Raw genomic sequence first — 13,771 nt, forward strand, 5'->3', positions numbered from 1 at the left:
TTCTGGGTTTTTATTTACACAAATCAGAGGCACGACGATAATTAGGTCTGGATGGGGAAAAGGGAAGGAACGTGCTGACATTTGAGTTGCTTTATTAGTAAAATATCTAAACCTAAGCTAAGGAAAGAACAACTGACACCCTCTTGGCTTTACAGCTATTTAAGAAAACTATTTCCATTAAAATTGTGAAGATACAATTTAAAAAAAACTCAAAGGTGTGAACATCAAAGAAGTGAGCACCAAAGCAGTATTTAAGACAATGTGGAGAAACACTAACGAGAAGTTAGCATTTACTATTTACTTCACGTCATCATTTAAAAGGTAAACCTGGTGTCTTTATCACTGACATTCAAGGAGCTTTCCTTTTAAGCAATATAGTTGTCTAATACAAGAGAATTATTGTTATTTTCTTTTGAAAATAACTGATGTTTTCTCAAATTAACAAAATCTTTACTAAAAATTAAGTATTACAGAAAATTAGAGTCTGAAATTTCTGCTCTGTGAAGACTTTAAGAAAGAAATTCCTTCAACTAGCAAAGGCCTCCCTTGTTTCCCTTTTTTTTTTTAATTTCTTTCACATAAAAAACAAAACCAGCACTCCACTACAAGATAGTTTTTTGGTAACTCCTACAGGAAAAAATAACGGAAACAACAACAAAAATCCAAAAGGTTACCTTTTGCTTGAAAAAAATGTAACATTTTCATATATATTTCTCAAAACACAACTTGTCTAATCAGGAGAACTACAAACAGCATAACTCTCACAATGAAGAAAAAAAATTCCCCAGCAGTCTAAACAATACAAGGATCCTTCATTAAATTTTTTCTTTGAGAACGGCTGGGTCAGCAGTAACTGCCTACTAGTCTGACTACTGTAATTCAGCAGTAAACCACCTAGACTAAATATTTTAAGACAAAGCAAACTCTTGCATTTCCAAAAGCCCTTCTAATTGTAAAATCTTAACTTTTCCTACTCTGAAGCTTCATTCAACTCTCATTTTTCAAAAGCAGCAGTGGTAGGATTTGCAGCGAGTCATCTAAATGCAGTAAATCAGCAACTGCAGTACTGTCTGCCTTCATCCCTTCCATGAGTTCTTCTGTGTTCCTCATCAAAATGGGCTGTTTCCTTTTCACACACCCTTTCCAGACTACCATAATACTGGATTATACTGAAAAGTCTTTGAAATTTGTCAATATATGGTTCATAGTTCAACAGTAGCTATGCAAGAATACAGAGCATCCCCTCTGTCCACAGTGCATTCAACTTCAGCATAGTAGCAATCAGAAAACTAAAAAGAATACTAAAGGCAGAAAATTTTTTTTTTTTTATTACAATCAAGGATGCTACTTGAAGAGTAGTTTCTCTTTCACAGAAAAAGATATAGCAACAAAGTTCAAGGAGAGGGCTGATTTCCAGTATAGCATTACCTTGTCATGCACATCCTGCAATAGATCACGGATTATCAGTTGTCTGTCCTCAGCCTGTATGAGATCCTGAGGGCAGGCAGTGAGTATAATTTCCACCAGTTGTCTCCATGACTCTAAAGCATGCCTCTTAGCATGGAGGCATTGCAACAGCTTGTTCCGCTCCACTACATACTGCAGGATAGTGTTGATCTCCTGAACACCCACGACAAAGAATTTGAGTTATAATATGCTAAAATAAGTTAATGGCAAGGACAGATTTCAAGATGACAATTTTATCTATTAGTAATAGTCTTTGGGGAAAAAAAAAAAGGTAACTCTTCAGCTTATCAGAAACAAGCTGCTATTAATCATTTTAACAAGATAGACCAATCCATTTCTGAGCTGCTTTTCACATGGTCTTTCCATCATGAATGTCTCAAGCTCGTAATAAAGTAAACCAGGGAAATTCTTTTCCAACATACACTTTAAATATCAAAACGAAAACAACTATGAAACATCTATTTGTGCATTTTCTTCCCATTTTAGTCTGAGACATTTCTCCTTCATCCTTCAACCTTCAAATGCATTTAGCCAATTTCAATTAAATTTAAAAGGTGACAGGAACCTCAGAAAATAGTTAAGCTCCAAGTTCACTGAAACTATAGCTGTGTAGAAGGCAAAATAAATTAGCATTCCCTATGAGAGAAAGGCAAGATGAACTTGGCTGCTACACACTGTACTTGTCAACAGCCAATCTTGACATCAGTACATACTGCTTTCTGTACGGTGGGGTGGGAGCTGCAGTTATCAGTAATGGGGAGGGAAAAGGTTCAAGAAAAAAGAAAACAGACTTCAGGTCTGCTGTTTAGAGAACAGTACATTAAGAAGTAGTTTATCTTACCAAATTCTAATTTTTTTTTTTTTTCTTCAGGAATTGCTAACTCAAAGTTAGGACTCAAATCCACAAGCTTTCATAGTAAAGCTTAATGCTTGACAGTATATGAAATCCACCGAGAGCAACAACAAACAGTAGTTTACTTTTTCTGTACTTACCTCCATAAGTAAAGGTCTCTGGCCTATTGCTGCCATTCCTTGAAGGGCATTGACTTCTGCAACCAGAACTCTGTGAAGGTACTGAAATTTAAAAGTTAAAAAAGTAACTTTAATGACAAGGGAGATGTATTTGTCCCTCCTTAAAAATATTTAGGAGATGGTTACAGAATGACAGATGCAACTGAAGGACTGAGATTTGAGTAAGTTTTATTCATTTTTTAGGTTTCTCCCATACTTCATTCTCTAACTGCAGTACTTTTAGCTGTCTAGTCTCTGTCCCTGCTTGCTGCACTTCTCATTTTTTAACTCATTTGCATTCATTTCCTTCTGGTCTTAAGCTGTTCTGTCCTTTTATGAGCTCTTCTAACATATCACACCTGAGGACCATGAGGAAGATGGACTGTCCATACATTCTTGTGTCGTCTTGTGCCGCATGCTCAGCCCAGCAGTCGGTAGGTGCCAGCTTTACGTGGGCGTCCCCATGGAGGCAATGGTGACCTCACCGTACACTGGCCCACTGCTCTTCAGGAAATCCCGGTATTTATACATTTGCAGAGGAACGGATTTCGACACACGTGACCAGCGGGTGCCGAAAGACGCCTCAGTTACCAACTCTCAACATCGTGAGCCTATGGCGCATGTGCCCGCTGGTCAGGCGCGCTGCATGCGCCATAGCCATCCTCTCTATTGGTTCGTCGGCTTTGTACACGTGGCATATTACCGTAATCCAGCAGTCACGTATCAACCATGCTCAAGCCGATAGCAAGATGTTATAAGGCAAGCAAAATTACGAACTATGCTTTGTATTCTTTCACCACTGCACGTCCTCCCTGTCCTCCCCCTGTATTGCTCAGCCTCCTTATCTCTATGGTCAGCATTTCAAACACTAGACAATAAACCATCTGTTTTCTTGTGCTTTCTCTTAGCTATCTACTTCTCACCCAACGTTGCGGTTTTCTTAGCTATCTACTTCTCACCCAGTGTCCATCCACGGACCAAAATTCCATCTTTTAACCCTTCCATACACACTCTCAAGTCTAAAATACATTTTACAATATGGAATAGCTGTTTCCTAGTATGGAATAGCTGCATTCCTATTACCATCAAGATCACTTTTACATTACATTTCACTCCTGCTCTGTCCCTTGTCTCTCAGATCACAAATTTTTCAGGACTATTTTTCATACACTTATCTTAACTGAAGCCTCTAAGAACTACTACACTACACAACTATGTTGTGTATGTAATTGTGTATGCATCTGTAGTACTAAATAGTTGTGTACTGGAGACCAATGAAATAGATAAGGTAGATGTCATATCTGCAATACTACTTGGGTGTTCCAAGATGGGAAAAACATTAAGATAGTTTAAGACACTTTCCGGAAATAATTTCTGATGCATCTGTCTACTGCAAATGAGAAATCAGTGTCTGCAACACAGAAGAAGAAATAAACTAATCCAAATAGTTTGCATAAATTATGCACATTACTGAAACAGCTATACTTTTTATGTGAAAGCAAGTTACAAAGTATTATTAATACACTGATAATTTTTAGTATTATTATCAGCATCAAGATATAAAATAGCACATGTAACTTGAGAACATAGACCACTATGCACCTTGACGTTGCAGACCACTTGTCCACGTGCATTCTTGTGCTCACAATTAGCAATGACTTGCTCAATCTGAATCCGGTCAAAAAAATCCAGTTGTAAAGGCTCTGGAATGTCCTGACTGAAGTCAATTGAATCCAGGATACTTAAGATCTTCCTGCGTACTGGAAATGTAAATCAATTCAAACTGTATTCAGAAATATCAAGGGGAAAACAAAAAAAAAATTGACAATAGAAGCCTAACTTACCGTTGGAAATCCAAATCTTAATGTGTAAAGTTTCAAAAGAAAACATTAAAACATTCAGAAAATGCTATTAAGGGGCTTAAAAACATTTTCTAGAGCCTTACATTCTTAATTTGTGTTATACTGTATTGTTCTCCTGTTATGTATGCATGTAAACCAATATTTACAAATACGAGATTCTCATTTTTTCTCATAAATAAAAGTAGGCTGGTTTTCAATGAGAACCATGCAGTCTTTTGTTGAGACTTAGAAACATTATAAGGAATCTGAAGTTACTTATTTGGGTTTTATATTCTTTGCCATGAAAATACAAATATGTTCAGCCTTAGCAACAGTCTCACTGCTTTCACTGTTAGCAGTAAATTTATGGACTGCCACCCTCCCATTCTGCCCTTCCAGAGATACTTAAAACACAGACTCTAACTTCCTTTCTAGTCCAGTATTTTCCAGTCCGGTATTTTCCACTCACTCCAACCATTTATGTCAAGGTTCTAAAATTCGTTTTTTTCCCTACACTAAATAAAATTGTTCCATATACTGCTACTGTTTTGAAAAAGAAAATAGACTTTCTAAGTTTCCTTTCTAGAGGCGGCCCTCCTCCCATTCAGGATCAGAAAAACTTTACTGAGAAATTATCAACAGCCATAATGCTTACCTTTGGAAGCAGTGTCAAAGTGGAGAAACCCACTGACTGATCGACTTTCATCTTCCATCCCTCCTTCACCATCAGCTGAAGGTAATGAAACATAATAAATAAATTAAAAATCAAAGCAAAAAATACCACCTACTTTATTAATACTGAAAGAGAAAGATGGAGAAAGCACACACTGACAAACCTTTCATGTGAAAGTCTTTAATACAAATACAGCCTTGACTGTTAATAAAATGAAAACAATATGTATCTCACAGGAGCCAGCCAATTATCTAATACAGATTAGACAGTACTAGAAATGCCTAAAAAGACACCCTACCCTCCAGTATGAATAATGCAGTTGGATGAACACTGTAAAATGAGTAAGGTATCTGGCCACAGTTTACCATACTCAGATCTCCACAAGGATGAAGAGACAGTGTTCAGACCTACAGAAGTGAGGGAAAACACCATACTACTGCAGCCTGTAATGATATCTTCCAGTTACTCTGTTTATTTTCTTCATGTAAAGAGTTTTATTGCCACCTGTTTCTATTTCTCTTGATTAACTTCTACTTGTTCTGGAACTCTGAAATCTTGTCTTTTTATTTAGCATTGCATTTTACATCACATTGGGATGAAATACCATTTTTGTGATGTTATAATGTCAAAAGTCAACTTGACCTGTAGCTACTATCTTCTGTGAGAGAGGGTTGAAAATGTGTGACAGACAGACAGAAGTTAAGACTGAGAAAACTTTGCCTACAACTGTTTACTGAGGAAGACCCTCCACCTTCTCTACCCAGTAACAACTCTGGATAGCATCCCAAAATAAATTATTTTACAATTTTAATTATTTTTTTATATTCCTCTCTCCTACCCCATGAACGATGTTTGTTTTTTCATCAGTATATACACCGGGACATTTCAAAAATGAAACACAAACACAGCAGCAATGAACAAAAAGAGGCCCTGATTTCTTTCACTTTGGAATCTACAACCACCATCATCTTTCTTCCCATATCTCCAGTGGCAATTCCAGACCCAGTATCACAAATGAACTGTCACAAGATTATAGAGAACAGAATTCAAATAAAGTCTCTCGTACTTCCATTTATTCAAGCTTATTTACTCTCACAATAAATTCCCCTTACCCAAATATGGTTTCACAGGCATGTCATCAAGCAGCAGATGAAGCAGTCTCTGTGTGTGGGAGCGCTGGCGGTTCAGCGACGTCACTCGCATTTCTATAGCTGCGGTCTTCATCAGCCAAGACATTTGGTTCAGTGTTGAAATCTCATGTTCTGGGTGGGGATAAGGAAACAATTATAAAATTGAACATAAGTGCTTTCCTTGGGGTAAGTAATATTATTTATCATTAGAGAAAGCTTTTAGAGGATGTCATTACTTATTATCTGCTTGCCATTTGTTCATGAGACAAAAGGACTGAGAGATCTGCAAAAGCCATTAAGTGAACATGTGGTTATTGTGAAAACAAATCATAGACATACATGCAATTAAGAGTATACACATACACAAAGAAATCTGGATATAACTGTACTGTCATTGTGGAGAAAGCAGTGCTTTATGAGCAAATAGGGTCAGTTATAATTTCAGTGAAAACAATCAGACATTTATCCAAAATGAATTATAACTTTAATCACAGTTGATAAGGCTTGAATGTGGGTCTCCAAGAATCTTTATAGTCATCTAATTTAGATTATTAAGTTGTATAAGAATAATTTAAAGTGCTTTATCTATGCTGGATACATGTATTCAAATGCTAAGTTTACTATCATTTAACAAATGACTAGTAGTCAAGCATCTGATAAAGTGAGTAAGTACATTTATTCAGTTGAGGACACCTGAGAAATGTTGGTCTGAAACATTAAAAGCACATCTATTAAGTTAAAAATTAATGCCATGACCAAATAAAAGTTCTTTATTCAAAGGAAGGGAAGATACAGGTGGTTACAGACACCAGCCTTCTATTCCCTCAGTTCTTCATAGCATTCTTACTTTTCAAAAATATAATTTTTTTTCCTGTAGCATAATCTAAAAAAGCTACAATGATAATTGGAATATAGATTAGGATTTACTTCTGGAGACTTGATGCATTCCAAAACTAACATTCTTTTACAAGAGTTTAGTGCTAATAATCTGAACTTCCTAAATAGGCAGAGTTCAACCTTTGCAGAATTAGAAGGCTGGCAGAGGCAGTAATTACTTCAGTTTAATAATGCTACCAACGTTTCTTCTATGATTCCTAGGGAGTCAAAAAATGCATTGAATTTTAAACATGCACAATCTTACATTAACATAAAAATTACCTTTGACAGAAAATGGTAAATACTGCAGCTGAGTGAATAAGAAATCCTGACTGGTCCTCAGATATCTCATAGTTGGACCTGATGTGTCAGAGCATGCACACAACTGATAGATCACCTGACAATCAAAAACAGTAGATACCCATTTATGGAATTTATTTTAAAAACAAACCAACCACCAAATCAAAAGATGCATAACACTGTTTTACTGCTCAAACAATATTACCTGTATTTACAGTAAGTTTTCCATCAGCTTACTCCAAAGCTGAACATATTATTTGTAACAGACGTTAAATTATGACATTAAAGGACTACCAGCATGTGGATGATTCCAACGGCTATTTGCCCACAACGTGACACTATAAAACCCTTTCTCTTTGTTCAGCTCACCTAAAAATAAGTATCTTTTTCAGTCTCCAGGTTCACCAAGACAGGAAATATAACTGGGGTTTTTTCTTCCTTCTACAGTATGGCCTCTTTCACTTTTAAATAATGTTTAAAATCCTTTCTAGATTCCACAGATTTTCAACATGATACAGGTGTGTAATCATATTATTATATGATTTAAGGCCAAACATCAGCTACCTTGCACATACATCTAATTCAGCTGTCTTCCCTATCTCACCCTCTCAGACATACATGCATACGTCCTGTCACTACTATAGAATAATGAAGAGAATTTTATTGGCTTATTTGGGATTATTTGTTATGTTACTTGTTGGCAAACCGGAGTTCCAAAATTAAAAAGAAAGAAAAAAAATATCGGCATATGGTCACAACAGATTCAAAGGCTCACCAAAAATATTTAGAACATTAGTTTAAGTATATCCCAATTCCAAGTTCTGACATGAGTGCACATTCTTTATTTCCTGTGTTGCTACAAAATGATACTTTTTCTGTGTGAAAAAGTTAGAATAGAAAGAATTCAATGTATATTACAACCTGACAGATACATTTTAAAAATGAAACTATTATCAAAATCATCAACCATCTCTGTTCACCAATCAAGGAACAGTTAATTGTATTTAGAGCCTACTTTTAGTATATGCCAACAGAAAATAGGCTGAATACCTGGTAACAGAGTTCTGCAAGATGAGGAGATTCCTGAACTGCTGTAGGCCCATTCCTTGTTTCGGTACCCTTCTCCAGTATGTTCAAAATAGCATGAAGGCAAGTCCGTGGGCAACCCAAGACACCTTAAAATACAAAAATAATTTCTTAACATTCTTGATCTTACTTGCCTTCATTGCAAATACAGGTTAGTACACAGAATTACAAAAACTAAATTGTTCAGATACCTTGTGCTGCACTATACTGTTCCCAGAGCTGCAGCAAAACTATCTGGCAAAGTTTTTTCTCCATTAATTAAAATAAAAGGAGGAACTGTGTTTCAGCAAACATTTATAGTTAGTCTGTAGGCTTTTGAGATGCTGGTGAAAGGATAAATTATGCAATCAAAACCTATTTAAGAACTTTCTCTTCAGTTCTATTAAAGAAAAAAAAAGAGATTCAATTGATTCTTTAATATTCTGCATTAACTAAATAAAAATTTGAATTCTTGCTCTTGAACTTTAACTGAATACTCATTTGACAATTTCAAAGAAGAGCTTTAAATTCCTGTCTTTATTTTACAGCCATTTTATGACTAATGCCCCTAAAGGCATCTGACTCTGCAACCAAGGGGAATGGGGAGGAGATTTTAAAACTGAAGTCAAAATCCTGTCTTTCTGCATTCTTCCTTTAGCCAATTAATTCTTTAATCAACCCAAAAAGATGTCCTGAAGCAGTAAAGGCATCAATAACCGCAGTTCTTACACAGGAAATCATCTTCTCTGTTTGGACACATATAATTTATGCTTTAATAGGAAATTATTCTCTTGAGGCAAATGGATTATGGTCATTATTTCTTCACATTATTAATCAGGTAATTCAAAAGAGGTCTGCAAGGGTCTGTCATGGCTTTGAGACAAAGTCCCCTATCACTGACCTAACAACGTATGATACTCTAAAATTGTGTGGATGAAGATCAGTTACCTGTATTGTGCAGCTATGGAATTTCAACATATCCAAAACATAGTCTGCAATTGTAAGCTACTGTGCAGATGAAAAAAATAGGTTGGCATCTATTTTTCACTTTTCTGACATATCAAACAACTTTAAGGCTTTTTTTTTTTCCCCCAAGTAAAATTCAGGTCCTATCTACCCTTCATTTAGAACTATGAAGGACTAAAATCTGCTGGGCCACAGTGTCCAATACAAACCTGAAAATAATGAGAAATATTCTCTATATAACTAAAATCAAACATTTGTTCAAACATGTTCATATAAAATATCCTTTAAAACAGTTCAGAAAGAATCTCACGCTTCAGATTGGAAGGGACTCCAGGACGTCTCAACTCCAAACTACTGCTCAGTTATGATACCAGACCAGATTGTTTATGGCTTTATACAGTTGGGTCTTGAAAACTTCCAAGCATGAAGACTGCATGACCTCTCTGGCCAACCCACTCCACTGCTTCACTGTCTTCATGGTGAAAAAGTTTTTCCCATATCCAGTTGAAGCCTCTCATTTCAATTTATGCCCACTGTCTCTCATCTTCCTGCCACATACCTCTGAAGAGCTTGTTTTTATCCTCTCATTAACCTCTTTGTAGGTATTTGAAGACAGCTATTAGGTCCCCCCAAAGCCTTCTCTTCTCCAGGCTGAAGAAGTCCCATTCCCTCAGCTTCTCCTCACAGGCTGAGTGCTCCAGTCCCCTGACCATCTCTGCTGAACTTGCTCAAGTTCATCAATGTCTGTCTTGTACTGAATACGTTAGAAGCTCAGAAGGCAAACAAGACACATACTAACATGCTATTTTTCTCAAGAGTTCAAGAAACATTAGAAATGTCACTCCTGTTGCTTTAAAGTTCATATTCTCTTGTGTGTGTGTGTGTATATATATAATGAATATATAAATATATTAATATACCTAGCAGTAGAATGAAACCCCACATATTCTAAAAGGTTTTCTTCTACAATGTTAACAACAAAACTAATTTTCTTCCCTTTAATTAATTTTAAACAGGAGTTTGAGGAGGGACAGGATAGCAGTCAAGTAGTATAACTAGTTCAGAGTGACAATTTGCTTTGTAGATTCCCGTGTTGTCATATGTAGGTACTTCTTGGGTCATCAAATCAATTTCTTTGTACTGTGGACACAACCATGCTGCATAAAATAGTAAATAAATTAATGTTTCACTTCTAAATTATCGTTTTCCCCCACAACTGTAATTTCAAGTCTGTTCCAAAATCCAACTTAAAGGATCAAACCCTGATGCCGTTTAAATGCTGCATTTGGGTATTAACATATCTTTTAATTTAGCTTTTGAGGATGAGAATAAGGCCTGTTGTCTTATTCTTAACATTAAAAGGAACTGCTTCTCCCCATGAATTTTCCAATAAATATTCTCAATGGTGGTAACAGCACTGATTAAATGCAAGATCAGCTTTTCCTCTTCATACCTGGATCTTGCAGGTTTGTGGTGCTGACAGGTTTCTTTAGTTCATACCCCAAGAGATACAGAGCAAGGCTGGGAGGACTACACTCAAGAGACGTGATAAGGAGATTCAGAATATGGATCCTTGTTTCATGATGGATTTGTGCCCGCTTCTTTTCAGGCTCCAGCTCTTGAGTTAAAAAAAAAAAAAAAAAAAGTTGGTGAATAAAGAAGAAATCCGTAGAAATCCATTTAATGGAATAATACTCAGAGCCTTCAAGTTAAATACAAGCAACCTAAGGCATCAACTTATGTTAGTACAGAGGGACACAAGACCAAAATTTCAAATTACTATTAATACAGCTCTAAATAATACATCTAGAGCAATGTTAAATACTTGTCATTGTATACAATGCATAAATACAGTTGGCTCATCATATTGTGGACATATCCTAACAAGACATTGGTGCTTTCTATTGTTAAAGGTCCAATTCTACAGAAAACAACACAAGTGTTTTCTGACTTTCTTCACCTCTTTCATTAATTTCATTCTATGCAAAAGACAACAATGTAAGCAATTTTTGAGAAGCCTTTTACATACCTTCATCTGGATTAATTAATTCTTCTGCATCTTCATTGTCCAAACATTCCACAAACCCAGCCATCAGCTTCTGGCTAATACTCTGTATTCAACAATGTAAGGATGGAAATGAAGAGGATTTTAAGAGTATTAAAAACAATACCTTTCATAATACGCTCCATATAAGTTGACAGAAGCTCTAGACAAAAATTATATAGCCTAGCTAATAAGCAGGAGTTAAGAGTCATAGCTGTTCTAAGCAGAGGTTTGTAATTAGCCACTGAACAGAAAAAAATCTACTGTTGTTACATATGTTAACTTAACCTCATAGGTTGAAGACTATAAAGTCAAGAAAAAGTCTCAGTATCTCAAAGAATATAGTCCTTTTCCTTCTTGCAAATATTCATTATTTAGATTTTTTTCAATTAATGAAGTAGTTGTAGATATAAGACAAAACATAGTTTTAATGTACTTGATCTAGAAACCTATCCTTTAAAAGTAACACTATGGAGCACCAGTATTTCTCCACCAGTCTCTCTTTCCGGATCCAAAGAAACTGGCACTTACCTGGTCATGTGTGAAATCACCAACTAGCTTTATCTGGATGTTAGAATTGTAAGAAATACAGCACAAAATCTTGGCACTTTCAAAAGCCAGTTCAGGATTGCTGTTTCCATGACAAAGATACCTTCAAAATACAAGATTATTGTAATGAAATTGTTGAGAATTTTACTATTTCAAGATGGCAATGCACAGATGAGAAATTAAACAACATTTAGAACTAAAACTTTTACAAATCAAATTACATGAGAAAATGTTAAAGCTAAAAATGAAATTTAACTCTACATGAAGCACTTAACACTCCTCCATCGAAAGGAGGGTAGTAGGCTGAGCAGGGATAATAATTTCTCCTGGAATTTTTACCATTCTTTTTATCCAAAATCTGCCTCAAACACTGCAGGATAAGTTAAAACAACTGGTCACAGGCTCACAAAAGAAACATGGAGAAGATACCTTCAGATCACACAGAAACCAGCATCACTGAAGACCAAAACTAGCTAAAATCAACTACTGCATGTATCCAAAACAGGTGAGAAAATAAAATTAAAAGCATCTTAAAAGGCACACTTTTTGAAACTATTTGTCAACTGTTGTTATGTGAAAAAAGTAATATAAATGAAAGACAAAAACGTATTTATAGAAAAAGTTCAATCTTTTAGTGCATTCCATGTCAGAATATCACTGCTTTTTTGTGCACTCAATTCTACTATTCAATGTTGGTTTGTCGGTAAAGTTATTATAAAAATCAAACAGTAACAGAAGGTGTCAGTGGGAAATGGAAATCCTAAAGTTTCACATTTGAAATGGAGTTTCAGATTACTAGCCTGATACTTTTAATATAGTAACTAATGTACAATACTGTAAAACATTTAAGTGGCCAATAGCAACAAAATGAAGTTTTACTCTCCCACACTATGACAACCAAAGTCTGGGGCAAACTGAAAATTATATGCAAGGGAATCACTGCACATAATGCAACCAGGAAGAAATCATGAGGGGAAAAAATTCAGAAAGAAAAACTATAAATGCAGATCCCAGTCTTGCACTGGACAATATACAGATCGTACCACCTGTGAAGACGCCTCCCCCCACCAAAAAAAATTTCAGAGATGCTCTGTGCAAAGAGAAGCATTGACTAGTAAAACTAATGAAAAAAACAGGATCCAAACACTTCTGTGCCTCCAGAACTCCTCCCTTCTCAGTATGTTGCACATACCTAGCGATATTCACCACATGATCTGCCTTTTTAGTGCGAGGATTGATTCCTTGAAGCAGCTGCTCCAGTGGCGTGACAATAAGGGAAAGGTGGCTCTCCCGCAACAGATCCATAAAAAGATTCTCTTTCTGTAGGGTTAAGTTTAGAAGCGCAAGGCAATACTGTACAGCTTTCTCTAAATGCTTCTTCCCTGCAATGCACAAACAACAAAGAACTATAAGAAAACCAAAAGGAGCAGTTAAATAGACTACATTCATAAATCTCATTCATCAAGCCTTGCACCAAGAAAGAACTTTGCAGTTGTTTAGTACTAGGAAAATTCCCCCCAAAACACAGTTTTTATATGCAAGAGAAACAACATCAAGTTGAAGGTATGCAATGTCAGCTTTAAATCCCACTTAGTATGCATTTTAACTTCACATGAAAAATAAATTCTGAGCAAATACCAGGAAACGGAGCATAAGTATCAAGCTGCTTAACCCCTTCTTCTAGCAAACAAAGGGACAGTTCCAGCATTGGGGACTCATTCAATAGATGATACATCAAATTGAATCCAGGTGGTTTATATGCTATTATTTCTTCCCCTATAGAGAGGATGAGAAAAAAAAAATTAACATCTAATAGAAAAGACTTCCATTACACAAGCTAGCTTGAGCT

At 35.9% G+C, this 13,771-nt stretch overlaps 1 protein-coding gene across 2 annotated transcripts in view; it reads right to left on the reverse strand.

Annotated features, from left to right (window-relative positions):
• NUP205 (nucleoporin 205) overlaps positions 1-13,771 on the reverse strand; it is a 52,882-nt gene that overhangs the window by 13,679 nt on the left and 25,432 nt on the right. For both annotated transcript variants that reach the window (XM_059815947.1, XM_059815946.1), the window contains exons 17-28: positions 13,561-13,698; positions 13,115-13,304; positions 11,905-12,025; positions 11,359-11,440; positions 10,783-10,947; positions 8,349-8,473; positions 7,281-7,395; positions 6,105-6,254; positions 4,975-5,049; positions 4,081-4,238; positions 2,461-2,541; positions 1,429-1,620 (exon numbers count right to left, since the gene is read on the reverse strand). In XM_059815947.1, the coding sequence (XP_059671930.1) occupies positions 1,429-1,620; positions 2,461-2,541; positions 4,081-4,238; positions 4,975-5,049; positions 6,105-6,254; positions 7,281-7,395; positions 8,349-8,473; positions 10,783-10,947; positions 11,359-11,440; positions 11,905-12,025; positions 13,115-13,304; positions 13,561-13,698 (1,592 nt within the window). The remainder of the gene's footprint in view (positions 1-1,428; positions 1,621-2,460; positions 2,542-4,080; positions 4,239-4,974; positions 5,050-6,104; positions 6,255-7,280; positions 7,396-8,348; positions 8,474-10,782; positions 10,948-11,358; positions 11,441-11,904; positions 12,026-13,114; positions 13,305-13,560; positions 13,699-13,771) is intronic.

Source organism: Gavia stellata, chromosome 4 (assembly GCF_030936135.1).
Source record: "Gavia stellata isolate bGavSte3 chromosome 4, bGavSte3.hap2, whole genome shotgun sequence".
Taxonomy (NCBI): Eukaryota; Metazoa; Chordata; class Aves; order Gaviiformes; family Gaviidae; genus Gavia; species Gavia stellata.